Source organism: Rattus rattus, chromosome 13 (genome assembly GCF_011064425.1).
Source record: "Rattus rattus isolate New Zealand chromosome 13, Rrattus_CSIRO_v1, whole genome shotgun sequence".
In the NCBI taxonomy this organism is placed as follows: Eukaryota; Metazoa; Chordata; class Mammalia; order Rodentia; family Muridae; genus Rattus; species Rattus rattus.
In genome coordinates, this window is record NC_046166.1 from 59,228,775 (window position 1) to 59,242,825 (window position 14,051).

The 14,051-nt window shown below is 45.7% G+C and overlaps 1 protein-coding gene and 1 pseudogene across 2 annotated transcripts; one reads left to right on the forward strand and one right to left on the reverse strand.

Annotated features, from left to right (window-relative positions):
• The first annotated feature begins 1,400 nt into the window (after window positions 1-1,400).
• Window positions 1,401-2,049, forward strand: LOC116914468 (annotated as a pseudogene). The gene has a single exon (XR_004389749.1). The product of XR_004389749.1 is annotated as a 60S ribosomal protein L13a-like (transcript).
• A 7,836-nt stretch (window positions 2,050-9,885) lies between these two features.
• LOC116914349 (protein Tex24-like) lies at window positions 9,886-13,802 on the reverse strand. Its single transcript, XM_032918563.1, has 3 exons — window positions 13,585-13,802; window positions 10,305-11,031; window positions 9,886-10,167 (listed from the first exon to the last, which is right to left on the reverse strand). Exons 1-3 carry the CDS (start codon window positions 13,800-13,802, stop codon window positions 9,886-9,888), a joined length of 1,227 nt encoding a protein of 408 aa, XP_032774454.1.
• Window positions 13,803-14,051: the final 249 nt, after the last annotated feature.

Consider the following 14,051-nt stretch of genomic DNA (forward strand, 5'->3'; position numbering starts at 1 on the left):
TGTTATTACTTAAATTAACAGAGACTCTGAGAGCATCGTAAACTAAGCTTTGGAGAGTGCAGGGCCCAGCCCATCCTTAGCATGGTCCTGTAAACAATAGGACTTTAAAATCTGCTCCTGTAGGAGTCTGCCCTCCAATTCATTCTGCTCGAGGCCCTGGTCTAAGCTCATCATGTGGCAATGTTCTGGGTCTCTGCTGTAATTCACTCTGTCCTCACCCACAGACTTCCAGTGGTCACAGAACACCATTGTAATTCCTCTTTGGGTATGTCTATCAAACACAAAGGAAGAGTTCACCGTGCTTTCTGTATGAGTCTGAGGAGATCTGAAGGCAGATCTGTGCTCAGCTCGACTCCACTTACCAGTCCATCCATCTTTTTAAGTGCCTAAGGATGCGTATATCTTTTCTTTTTTTAAATAAGTGTTCCCCGACACACCAAGAGCAGCTTATCCTCCACCTAAGGGCTAAGTAGAAACTAAACTGAGTCAGGCATGGTCGCAGGTGTCTGTAATCCCAAGACTTAGACTGTTGAGGTAAGAGTCTCACAGGCTCTGGGCCATCTGAGTAATACAGAAAGAACCACCCTTTAAAATAGGCAAAGAAAGGAGAGAGTATGAAGGGAGGAGAAAGGGGAGAGAAAAGAGTGGGGAAAAGGAAAAATAAAGTAACTCTCCAGTGGTTTCCTATTAGCTGGTGTTATAACATTACATGGTCCTGAGTCCATCCCAAGGCCTAAGCACCTTATACCAAAACTCACAGTCAAATCGTTTGAAACACGCAATGGTGGGCCAGCATTCTACTGAAGCCATGTGCATCTGAACTCTTCATTAAACACTAGTATAAAAGTTGAGTCTCACTAGCCAGCTAATGCATGCTCTACCAAGTTACCCCAGACAAACATAGAATAGAACAGATCTTCCGCTCTTCAAGGTTAACTTTAGCCATAACCAACAAGATGGGAGGAAAGTCACCATGTCCCAGAGAAATCAGCCAAGCTGCCATTGAGATGCACACATACAAGTTGGTCATCCTTCAGTGTGGTGCTTGTCTGTGTCAATAAAGACCCTCGTGGGAAAAATGGAGGCATGCAATTTGGGGTAAATCATAAAATAAAATTCTAGACTCTAACAATGTGAGAAAAGTGGTTTAAGAAATCTTTAGACTTGGTTCGGTCCCCAACTCCAAAAAAAAAAAGACTCAGTTAACACGAAATCCAAGAGTAGCTTTGAGGTTACCTATGACAAAATGGATGGATACACAAAAGAAAAGAAAAAACAAAAAACAGGTGTGTGGCTGTGATAACATTCATAGGTCACCATAGCCAGCACTTTCTTAGCTACAATTTACTTAAATTGCCAAGAATAAGCATCTGGGGAAGCGTCCTAGGCGGCTGCTGAAGATGGCGGAGGGGCAGGTTCTAGTATTGGATGGCCAGGGCCATCTTCTGGGGCCGCCTGGCAGCCATTGTGGCCAAGCAGGTACGGCTGGGCCGGAAGGTAGTGGTTATACGCTGTGAGGGCATCAGCATTTCTGGAAATTTCTACAGAAACAAGTTAAAGTATCTGGCCTTTCTCCGAAAGCGTATGAACACCAACCCGTCTCGAGGCCCCTACCACTTCCGAGCCCCGAGCCGCATTTTTTGACGCACTGTGCGAGGCATGCTGCCCCACGAGACCAAGAGAGGCCAGGCTGCCCTGGAACGCCTCAAGGTGTTGGATGGGATCCCTCCACCCCATGACAAGGAAAAGCAGATGGTGGTCCCTGCCGCCCTCAAGGCTAAAGCCTACCAGAAAGTTTGCTTACCTGGGGGGTCTGGCTCATGAGGTCGGGTGGAAGTACCAGGCACTGACAGCTACTCTGGAGGAGAAACGGAAGGAAAAGGCAAAGATCCACTACCGGAAGAAGAAGCAGTTCTTGAGGCTAAGGAAACAGGCAGAAAAGAATGTGGAGAAGAAAATCTGCAAGTTCACAGAGGTCCTCAAGACCAATGGACTCTTGGTGTGAACCCAATAAAGACTGTTTGTGCCTCAAAAAAAAAAAAAAAAAAAGAATCTGGGGAAGCACTTAATTGGAGAGGACAAGGGGTCTTGGAGTCCAGTGAAGAGCTAAGTACTCAGGGAGGATAGACGACCATCGGTAAACACCCAAGCCACTAGCACTACCTCTTTCCCGCAGACAGCGTGTCATCTTGTAGCCCAGCCTCACCCACGACTTCCAATAGATCCCTGGATCAGAGACGAAAGAATGTTGCGACTTGAAAACTGTGAAAAAGGAATCCTGGAGCTTTATTGTTAAAAGGGACCCACCCTGAGACCCAGGTCCATCTCTAAGGAACTGTCATGATTTGAATCATGGTCCAGGGAGTGGCACTGTCAGGATGAGTAGCCTTGTTGGAGTAGGTGTGTCACTGTGGGTGTGGGCTTTAACACCCTAGTCCTAGCTGCCTAGAAGTGAGTCTTCAACTGGCAGCTTTCAGATGAAGAAGTAAAATTCTTCCTGCACCATGCCTGCCTGGATGCCGCCATGCTCCCACCTTGATAATAGACTGAACCTCTGAACCTGTAAGCCAGCCCCAATTAAATGTTGTCTCTTATAAGACTTGCCTTGGACATGGTGTCTGTTCATACCAGTAAAACCCTAACTAAGACAGGAACTAAGCAGGGTATTTTATTAACTGACAGGTTATTACATTTTCAGTCATTCTAGCAGACAGTGGCTGACATAGGTCTAAGATGTTCAATGTTCCTGGCTGCAAGGAAGAAAAACTTTCTGGAGACAGCTGCTTCCTGTGAACTTTCTCTGCCTGTCTACCCATGTCCGTGTTTACAGTGACCTGTTAGGCTAACATGTTATTTGGTTTGATAGGAATCTACTGTGTGGGCTATTTTGGTACTCATTTGAGATCCATCTTTCTGTGTACCGAAAAGGCATTTACATTAGCTTATGAAAATAGTGTTAAAACCCTGAAAAAGCCTAGCATGGCACCTATAAGACAGGAAAGTAAAAGATAATCAAACGAGAATGTTTATAGACTTAACACATGAGGCATACAGGTCTGAGTGCATTGATGATAAACTCAGTCACCGGTAGTGTATCTGTGTCTCACTAAGGAAAGAAATTAAATGTTCTACCCATGTAATCTAACCATGAGTGAGCCAGACGAGTAATTCTCCCCCCCCCCATGTCTCCTGTCACTTTCTGTCTGTCTGCTGTATGAGGTTTGAATCTGAGCACCTGGTCTCTTGCCTGGTGTCTCTCTCTCTCTCTCTCTCTCTCTCTCTCTCTCTCTCTCTCTCTCTCCTCTGTGTGCGTGTGTGTGTGTGTGTGTGTGTGTGTGTGTGTGTGTGTGTGTGCCCCTAACTGAGGGCTTTGCTCTCTCTTTTATTGAGCAGCACAGAACGCATCCCATGGGGGAAGGAATGAGAGGTACTACACTGAAATCATCAACAGTTTTACAAAAGATTACGTCACTGACCCCACTAACCCCAACAGTACGCAAACATTATTTATAAGCAAAACCCATAAGTTGTCTTCAACACTTATGATGATATTAAACTTATAAGACTTCTTTCAACCTATATTTGAAAGCATAGCATATATATATACATCCATTACTCCAGATCAAGGGCATGACTGAGTACGTGACTTAAGATTACATTAGCTTGGGTTATAAAAGCTGATTACATGGGAAACCTGAATCAAGTAAAGTAGGTTGCTACATTGTTCTTGTGTCTATGTGTGTTGTGTTGTGTTGTGTTGTGTTGTGTTGTGTTGTGTTGAGAAAGGGTTTCTCTGTGTAGCTCTGGCTGTCCTGAAACTCACTCTGTAGACCAGATTGGCCTCAAACTCAAACTTACAGAGATCTGCCTGCCTTTGACTCTAGAGTGCTGGGATTAAAGTCATGTACCACACCTTGTACCCAAGTGTTACCTTGTTCTCTTAAAGGCAAATTAAACAAAGTCGGAGTACACAGTAGGATAGAGGTTTAAGTATAAAGGGGGACCTCAAAGTTTATTATTAACTCATGTCTATAAGGTCCAGCAAAAGTTCCAGTCTCTTCAAATGTAAAAGAGATTTTCATAATATTGTATCAGCAGAGGAATGCACTTAAAATAGCCACATTTTTGATGCAGAATTTAAACAATTTTATTTAAGACATTACATTTTCTATTCATGATTCAATGCTTACAGAACACAGCCTTATTTCTTTTCCCTATACATGTGGTCAGTATTCGAGTACCAGGAGTGCCCAGGAAATTACTGTAGTAGTTCAATTGCCCAGAACTTGCTGAACCGAGGTCCACCAAATGAAAGAATGCTATATCTCTACTTGGATTGACTTAAACACCCTGTTCCACAGTGTGCACTAAAGCACCACCATAGGAGAGCTCCCCCAATAGGGAAGGAAGCCCAGGGCCTCAGCCATTCTGCCTTGTATGTCACCAACACTCGAGCATGGCCTGGCGGGTTGTTGCCCCCAAGTTGCTGCTGCTGTTAGTCATGTTCCCTCTCCTCTGCAGTCAGATTTCCATCCAATCAACTGGTGATCTCCACACACTTGGCAAGAGGAATCTTCTGTTGTCCTCAGCAGCAATGTTGCCCTGAAGTTTTCTTGTCTCCAACTCTTACTATCACACGGAATACATGGGATCCCAGCCAACTCTTGGAACTTTGTCTGATTCTCATCTGGAGCCCTGTATGCCTCAGTTCCCTGGCCCATCGAGCTCACTGTCACCCGCACCAAAGAGGACTTTGTCATTGGTGAAAGTGCTCTGGTCCCCGTTCCTTTATTGTGCTCTGCAAAAGAAGCATCGAGGGTACCACATCAGTGTCAGAGAGACACACTGGGTCTCAGACCTACCTGTGGGTTCGATTGTCCCCAGCGGGTTCCTACCCTTGGCCACGCCTCTTTCCCCTTCATACACCCGAACGTGCACGTGCAGCTGGTTGTCGGAGACGGCGATGGAGGTCTGTGTCTGCTGGAAATGGCAGGGTTGTGCTTCGTGAAGACAGGCCTCACTCCCCCAGAAGGTTCAACACCAAATGAAAGAGCTATGGCTTCCAAGACCAAGAAATAGTAAACATTTTCTGTCTCGTCTGAAAATAATCAATGAAAAAACAAAAACAAAAAAATCAGTAAGATCAGAGCACCACAGATGCCAGTGAAATCCAGAAGACTGCAAGTACCTACTTCAGCAACCTCTATTCCACCAAATTAGAAAAACTAAAAGAACCACATAATTCCTAAATACACATAACCTCCTAAGGTTAAACTAAGACGACATTTAAAATTTTTTAAACAGATAAGCAATGAGATTGCGGCAGCAATCTTAAAATCTCCTAACCAAAAAATAATAATAAGAAGAATTAATTAATTAATTAATTAAAAGGCCCAGGTCCCAAGGGACTCATAAAATTTTATCAGACTTTAATAAAAGAGCTACAACCAATGTTTCTCGAACTACTCTATAAAGTATTCGCAAAGCCAGCATCACACACACAAAACCACAAAGGAAATTATAGATAAATCTCCCTGGTGAATACAGATACAAAAATTCAATAAAACACTTGTAAACTTCAAGGACACACCAAAAAGACCGTTCGACTATAGTCTAAAATCAAGTCAGTTTCAGGACAGAGACGCAAGAGTTGTTTAACATGTACACATTAGTAATTATAAAGGTACCTAAAGGCAGAAAGCACACTGATTTAAATACTTGCAAAACCACTTTTTTCAAAAATCCAACCTTCCCTTCTCATGATAAAAGCCTTAGAAAGTCTAAGGATATAGCAAACATACATTAGCATACTAAAGTGATGTACGACAAGTCTATGACCAACACCATGCCAAATTGGGGGGGGGGGAGACTATGATGCAGTTCTACTAAAATCAGGAGCAAAATAAAAATACTCAACTCTCTCTACTCCTTTCCAATATTTTTGCTTACCTAAATAATACAAGAGAAAAAAGTCATGAATAGAAAAATAAATTCGAGTACACTTATTTGCAAATGATATGATTCTATACACTAAAGACCCTGACTCCAGCAGAGAACTCATCCCATTGAAAAAACATTTTCAACATAGCAACAAGGCATATTATTAACAGAGCAATCAGCAGCCTTCCTGTAGACCGAGGGCAAGCATTCTGAAAGTGAAATGACAGAAACGACCCCATTTTCAGTCGCTTAAAAAAAAAAAAAAAAAACATAACATGGAATAAACCCAACAAAGGTAATAAAAGATCTATCTGTACAATGAAAACCTTAAAACACTGAAGAAATGGAGAAAAATAATAGAACATAGAAAGACCTCCCATGTTCGTGAATCGACAAAACGCTGTGAATAATGGCCGTCCTACCAAATAAAATACACAGATTCAGTGCAATCTCAAAACTGCAATGCTGGTCTTCACGGAAGCAGAAAAATCTAAAAATTCATGTGTAGACACAAAATATCGCACATACCAAATAAATCCTGGGCCAAAAGAATAGTGAGTGCTGCAGTTATCATCATAACTGTGGCACACTACAGAGCCACAGTGACCAAAACGGCGTGGCACTGGCACAGAGACAGGCAGCAGCTCACTAGAACAGAACGGAGGACTCAGCCATAAAGCCATAAACTAAAGTCATACTTTAAAAATGAAAAGAGGATTCAGATATAAGCCCATGCTCTTATAGCCATGGATTTTCACCACCTGCCAACAATGCATGTTAAAGAGACAGCATCCTCAACACAGGATGTCTGAATTGGACAGCTACGCCCAGAAGGACGGACCTTGGTCTTTACCTCTCAGCATACATGAAGCTCAACTCGAGTAGATCAAGAACCTGAATGTGAAACCTGATACCCTGAATCTGATAAAGGAGAAAGCAGGGAAAACCCTTGAACTCACTAGCACAGTAAAGGGCTTTCTGAACAGAATCCTGACTGCATTCCCAAAGACCAACAATAAATTAATGAAACTAAAAGGCTTCCATGCAGCAAAGGATACCATCATTCAGTGCAGAGGCAGCTCACAGAACAGAAAAAAAATTCTCTACCAGCTATGCACGTAACAGAGATCCAATATCTATCATATATAAGGAACGCCAAGCTCTAGATATCAAGCACCAACCAAAAACATGGGGCATGGACTTACACGTTAAGTTCTCAAAAGGTGAAAGACAAATGGCTAAGAAACATTTTTATTTTATCGTTAAATATCCTTAGCCATCCCGTGAGATGCAAATTAAAACTTCTCTAAGCGTTCATCTTATCCCAGTCAGGATAGCTAAGAACAAAAGAAAACAATGAACAGGGCTGGCACGGGTGCTGGGGAATGTCAAGACTTCTCTGTGCTCCTGGTGGGAGAGAAGATCGGTGCAGCCACTGGGTAAACCAGTGTAGAGGCTCCTCAAAAGGAAGGAAGGAAGGGGGGCTGGAGAGATGGCTCAGCGGTTAAGAGCACTGACTGCTCTTCCAGGGGTCCTGAGTTCAAATCCCAGCAACCACATGGTGGCTCACAACCATCTGTAATGGGATCCGATGCCCTCTTCTCGTGTGTCTGAAGACAGTGACACTGTACTTATATACATAAAAATAAACAAATCTTTAAAAAAGAAAGGGAGGGAAGGAAAGAGAGAGAGGGAGGAAAGAAGAGAGGGGAGAGAAGGAAGGAAAGGGAAGGAAGGAAGACCAAGCAATATTAGTCAAGACCAGCCTAATGGTGGTTAAAAGGATTCAGATTTGCCTATTGATGGTGGTACATGCTTTTAACCCCAGCACTCAGGAGGCAGAGGCAGGTGGATCTCTGTGAGTTCAAGGCCAGCCTGGTCTACAGAGCAAGTTCTAGGACAGCCAGGAGCTCACAGAGAAAGAGAAACTGTCTCACACCACACACACACACACACACACACACACACACACACACAGAGAGAGAGAGAGAGAGAGAGAGAGAGAGAGAGAGACATGTTGACCTCACCTCTAAATAAGACTGCTGGTCACCCTCTATTTTCCCCCCATGTGTTACATAGACACTCACCACCCCCAGGTCCTTCAGTTAGGACTTTACACGCACCTGTATTTCTGGCTCCCCTGTCTTTTGGTTACTTCCCTTCAGATAACCATCTAACACGTGATGACCTACAGACGAGCCCTGCATCTATCTTTCTTCCTTGGTTTATGTGTCTGATGTGATGCTTTTGGCCACAAGGACGTACAAACCCAAAACGAGAGCAGCATCGAACAATCAGCCCATACATGGCTCCCCCGGCCAAGTTGTGAGGAAACTCGCTTAGCCACAATAAACTGGTGTTGACTTGGGAGAAAAATAAAAACTGCAACAGCTTCCTGCAAGACATTGAATACGCAGTGTAGCATAGAGCATTAGCAAAACCTCTTAGAAGCTGCTAAAATAAGGGAGCAGAACAAAATTGCCACCCAGGAGACCACTGACAATGGCCGACCCATCTCCCAGTCAGATGACCTCACTTGCAGACAGTCTTTGTGGACCTACTATGAAGATTTGGCAGGACCCAGCAGTGAACACACCCAGCTCTCAAGCATACGTGTCTTCCCACAGAAAGCTCCCTGGGGTCTTAAGTGAGAAGAGCCACATGGAAAGCCCCTCCTGGGTCACCTATTAAAAGTCAGACCCAGCTAGGCATAGGATAATGCCATAATCTTTTAAGTCCCCTTCGCAGCTTTTGTGCCTGACTGAAATCTCCACTAAGGCTGACACGCTTTTCAATATGGTGTAATGAGGGATCAATGTGGGACATTTTTGGTCACCCTTGTAACATGGATCAGGTCGGAAGGGCAAACCGACATTAGAATTAAAAATAAAATAAGAGTCTACTTCAGTATGCTTTCAGCTCTCAGCTTGAACATTTTTTTATGAAATAAATACTTTTTCTTAAACATGGCCGTTGTTATTGGAAGCTATAACAAAGAAGAGCGAGCTGCCTGTGTGTTAGAAAACCGAAGGGGTTTGCGTGGGAGGACATGTAGCAGACGTGGGATGCAAGGGCCGGGGGAAGAAAATCACAAACGACAAACAAGCTTCTTCAAGAGGCTGAAACACTAATGTGTGTTTTGAAGAAGCTTTGAGAGTGAAGGAAATATGTTATGGGGCCTGAGCAAGGGTGGGGACGAAAGCTGACTCGGGACTCGCTGCATGGGTACAAGATGCGGAAATGAAACCATGTTAGTAGTACTTCCGGGTCACAGATACGTGGGGGGGGGGAATGAAAGTAAGAAACATTCATCTGCCTCAGTTTTCACTCCGTCTTGGTAGGAGTGGTGCGATGGAGCAGAGATACTCACGGAGCAGAGATGCTCGCACAGCAGGATGCAGAGAAAGTGACTGTTCTCTCTCGGGTCCTCCTTTATCCACGATGTATCGCTCGTCTCCGGAATGAAATATTTCAGTCCAGACTCTCAGCCCCATTGGTTCTCAGCCTACAGAGAGCCTTTAGAGAAAAGCAAAGCCTTTACAAACTGGTGGGGGATGGGGCGAAGGGTTGGGGCTGTGCGCCATTCCTTCCCAGAAGCTGGATGGTCTCTATGATGTCATCACACTTAGAAGAAATGAGTACCTTCAAGGCAGGGATGCCTGCTATTGCTTGTAGCATCCTAAAGCTTGGTGTCCATGGGCAGGCTGTATCCTTCTGAGATGTCCGGCAAGCAGCTGCTGTGCCTGCTATCCTCCCAAGCTCAACTTGCGGTCGAGGGCTGGCCTGGCCTTTAGCCCCGCCTTCTCATCTCATAAGCATTCACATCTACCCACACATAAGACATCATAGGTTGATAGCACTTATGAGTAGGTAATACTTGATTTGCTAATGGATAAACTCAGCCTGGACTTCGGAGCACTCTGGTCTTTTGATCCCTGTGAGAGATTAAGTACAGTCCCGAACTGCAAAAACAACGGGGGTTCCCTGGACCATGTGGTCCCAGCCTTCCTCCCTTGGCAACCACTTAGGCCTCGCGATGTTCCTTTCCAAAGCGCCCTGTGGGATGTCCTGAGAAAACCGTTTTACTTCCTTTCTGCTGTTTTCTAGGCAGAGTCCTCTATGGTGATGGGGTTTGGTCAACATCTCCATGGCTTGCATCTTCTTCCTCTTTAGGAGCCAGGGCTTGGCTTTGGCCAACAGATCTTGGCCCAAACCCTTTGCTTTTCCCTGCAGGGAAGTATTTTCCAAGAATGGAGTCTGGGCTTTCCTTCCTCTGGAGACTTTCATGGCTTCCAGCTTGTCTTGGCCTGAAGGCACTGGCTTCCGCTCCTCTCCAGACCCTTGCTCTCCAATAAGGGGCACACTATCCAGACTGACTCTCTAGAATAGGGCTTGATCTTCTTGCTCTGCAAAAAGGTGTTTCCTCGTGGAGGAGCAAGACATCCGTAGTACCTGAAAGGCCCTCGGGACTGTCTGAGCCCTGTGTTGTCTCCTCCTCCCAGACGGCCACTCTTCAGACCCTCCGGGCTCTCTTGTTGCTGTTGCTGATGTTTCTTGCTTGGGCATTTGGTGTTCATAACCACCTCTTGCTTCTGGAACTGCCTGGTGTCTACTTGGTTTGAGGCTTTTTCCGTCTGCTTTCTAGCCTTGCTAAGCAACGCCTTTATCCTCTTTTTCCCCTGGGCCTCCCCTGCTGTTGCTTCGGGGCTATTCTTCTGCAAGCCAGCGTGTCCAACAAATGTGCGCCTGTGCTCTGGGCCTTTGACAGAATCACACTGAAAGACCCTTTTGGAGACTATAGACAAGCTAAACGTAGGGTCAGGGGCATGGTTCTTGCTAGCATAGCTCGTAATGTATGGAAGACGATCTGGTTTCTTCTTGCCATGAGAAGTGTTAGGCAGGCTGTGGGGCTGATCACCCAGACCCTGTCTACTTCCTGGGGCAGCCCTGAGGTCTTTAAACCCCTGGGTTACCGAATTAGACCTAATGGCCAACCTAGAGGCTTGTCCCAGTGATCTTTCATTGCTCTGCACATATTCTAGTCTCCTACTCTTCAGAAAGGGGAAATCCAGCACTGGCACACAGATTGTCCTGTTTCCCCAGGGTTCGAGAACGGATGTGCCCTCCGTGTATCACGGTTCAGAATGTTGGAGTGGATCCCTCTAGCTACCTGTCCCTTTATGATGCAGTGGGCGTGTCTAGAGGGGACGTAGCTGTAACTCAGGTTGGGCCCTGAGTATTCTATTCTGTGGCTTCTGTCAATCCAGATGTTAAGAATGGCAGCATCTAGGAAAAACATCCACAGATGGAAGGACCCAGGCATATTAGGAATGGGTGAGATGTGGTCTGTGAAAGACAGTCAGGGACTAGGAGGAGAGGTCTCTAGAGGGTTAGAGAGCCCATGGACTGACTTCCTGGGACTTGCTATCCAGCAACCGCCCCTTATCATCCAACTTCAGAGCTCCATATTAAGGAATAAAACAACACTCACATCAGAGAATCAAAAGCCCTGGCTTGGGGCTGGAGAGATGGCTCAGTGGTCAAGAGCACTGACTGCTCTTCCAGAGGTCCTGAGTTCAAATCCCAGCAACCACATGGTGGTTCACAACCATCTGTAATGAGATCCGATGCCCTCTTCTGGTGTGCCTGAAGACAGCTACAGTGTACTTATATATAAAATAAGTAAATAAATAAATCTTTAAAAAAAAAAAAAAGCCCTGGCTTATTCTAGAATCAAATACAAAGGACCATGGTCCAGAAACATCAATTTTGGTTTCCCCAAACATCATACTCCAATGGAGTAGCCCTTTCGTGATGTTTTTATGGAAACAGAACAAAACTGACCAGAAGTCAAGACGCCCTTCAAACACATTGATGGGAAAAGCAGGCAGGCAGACTACAGCAAAGCAGAGGAGAATCTCTGCCCTAGGCCTCCGGATGCTGTCTCTTGACATTAGTTTCAGGGTTCGAGACCAGTTACCTGCTAAGTTAATCGCTAGGAACATTCACTTGATAGTCACAAGAATGTTTGTTCAGACACATAGCTGGGCAAGGAATGGTTAATGAGAGGCTAAAGATAGCACCCAAAATAAGCTGTAATTAGGCTCTGGATCTGCTGTAGGGATGGTTCGGATGCTAAGGTCCTGTTCCCCAATTGGGTCTTGATCTACCAGTAAAAGTGCTCCAGGCTAATTACTGGGCAGAAGGCAGAGGCAGGACTTCCAGATCCCCACAGAGGAGCTAGCAGACATAGGGAGAGAGGAAAGGAGGTTTTCACTGCTCAGAGGTAGAAAAGGAACCAGCCACATGAGATCTCAGAGGGAGGGGCTACAGGCCACTTCCCCGGGAGGGAGGTTGGGACGTGGAGCTGGGACTAAAGGTAACTGAAGCTAGGGTAGGTTGAGAAGTGATGAGCTTAGAGTATTTGGGAAAGGCATTGGAGGTGCCTAGCAATTGGGCCAATGAGTCAGGTTGAAACCGACCAACATGTGTGCGTTTCTTTCATCGCAGATCCAATGTTCTCTGAGCAGGGGCTGGTTGCGTGGCCCCGTTCTCAGAGCATGAAAGCGGGGTAGCAAAGGCTACACACTACACCCTGCAACGCTCTCCAACCTCCCCGCTGCTAAAGAATTAATCAACCTGTGTAGAAGGTCCTGTGTGAGCTAGCTTTCTTCCAGAGCTTTCGGTCGCACTGCAGTCCCTACGCTGAGTTTAGTGAAGACTGTACTGTGTGCACCGCCTCAGGACACACCCAGTATACCTGACCATACTAGGCTAAAACTGTCTTGATGATGGAATTCCCGGCTTCTTGAAGGATTGGGTCGCTGTGAAGCTCGATACAGTGCAAACACAAGGAGGAGGTGATGAGTCACCCAGGCGTTACCATGCTAAGCACAGCAGAAATGCATTCGGTCACGCCAACTTTCATGGAGGTGTTGTATTAGTGGAGGAAGAAGGAGAAAGACTCAGATACATATATGTAAACTCAGTGAACAGCCCTCGAGTAGAGGGTTTCTTCCATCACCATCAAGTAAGCTGGTGAGAAAGAACATGACATATACCAGGGAGGCATATTCTTGGGGACCAGTATTTAAGAACTGCCAGTTCACTGTAGCAGACCTGGGTGGAGAGAGGAAGAAGAAGATCACACCATTGGTGGCGGGGGTGGCAGGGAGGCTAATCCCTCTTCCCCAGGCAACACTTTCAAACGTATTCATCAGGATTCTCCAGAGGAACAGAACGGATAGATTGATTTATGTTACAAAGGGTACTTCTTAGCTTGGCTTAGAGCAGACAGTCCAACAATGGCTGTCTGAACATTGGAGAGGCTAAGAACCCAGTAGTTGCTCAGTTCATGGAGTGGGGTTCCTTGGGAGTTTCAATCTGGTCCTTTAGGGCTAGAGAATCCCTGGAAAGTCACTGGTCTTCAGTCCACATTGAAAGACCAGGAATCTTGGGCCCAAGCTCAGCAGAAAACAGTGGCACCAACAGAGTAGACTCGCTCTCCAAGAGGTGGAGTCAGATGGGACAAGGTAAAAGTTTTCCCCTCCAGCTTCCTTATAACCAGGTACCTCCACACAGTGCCTCTGTGAGAGGTCTTCCCTTTCACTCAACTCCTCCAGAAACTACCTAAAGCATCCTTACCCCACAGGCCTCTCTCCTGCTTGATTCCAGATCCAATCCACTTGGCAACCAAGACTACTCATCTCTCCATCGTTTACACTGAAGTTTAAGTTGACTTGGGAAGCCAAGGCTGACTGAGGACCACGCCTGCTCGTGACAGTTGGCGACCTCATGAACGATGCATCTCGGGACACAGCTTTGACCTTTCCTTTGGTTGCCTTTTGCTCAAAACCAGCCATAGGTTATGATGCTAAACAGGCTGGCCCTTCCTTCTCAGTAAATGGTCCTCAGACCAGACAAGCCAGGAGTTTACGGGATGATGTGCTCCCTGCAACAGATTCAAGAAAACTTCTCAAGCGATTCATACACACTGAAACCAGAAGCTCACGAATGTGGGACTTCAACGTTCGTGGTCATTGGGGCCATCTCACTTCTATCCCAGTCCTTCTTGTATTTTCATCGGCAAGGTGCCTTGCTGTTTTATTGTT

Bases quoted from the DNA above. Each gene is read 5' to 3' on its own strand.
- LOC116914349 (XM_032918563.1), bottom strand. From the start codon at position 13,802: ATGGCTGGTTTTGAGCAAAAGGCAACCAAAGGAAAGGTCAAAGCTGTG. The intron at 11,032-13,584 runs GTAAGGATGCTT...CTGGGGAAACAG, and splicing joins GCAGGAGAGAGGCCTGTGGG to GACAATCTGTGTGCCAGTGC. The intron at 10,168-10,304 runs GTGTGCCCCTTA...ACTTCCCTGCAG, and splicing joins CTAGAGAGTCAGTCTGGATA to GGAAAAGCAAAGGGTTTGGG.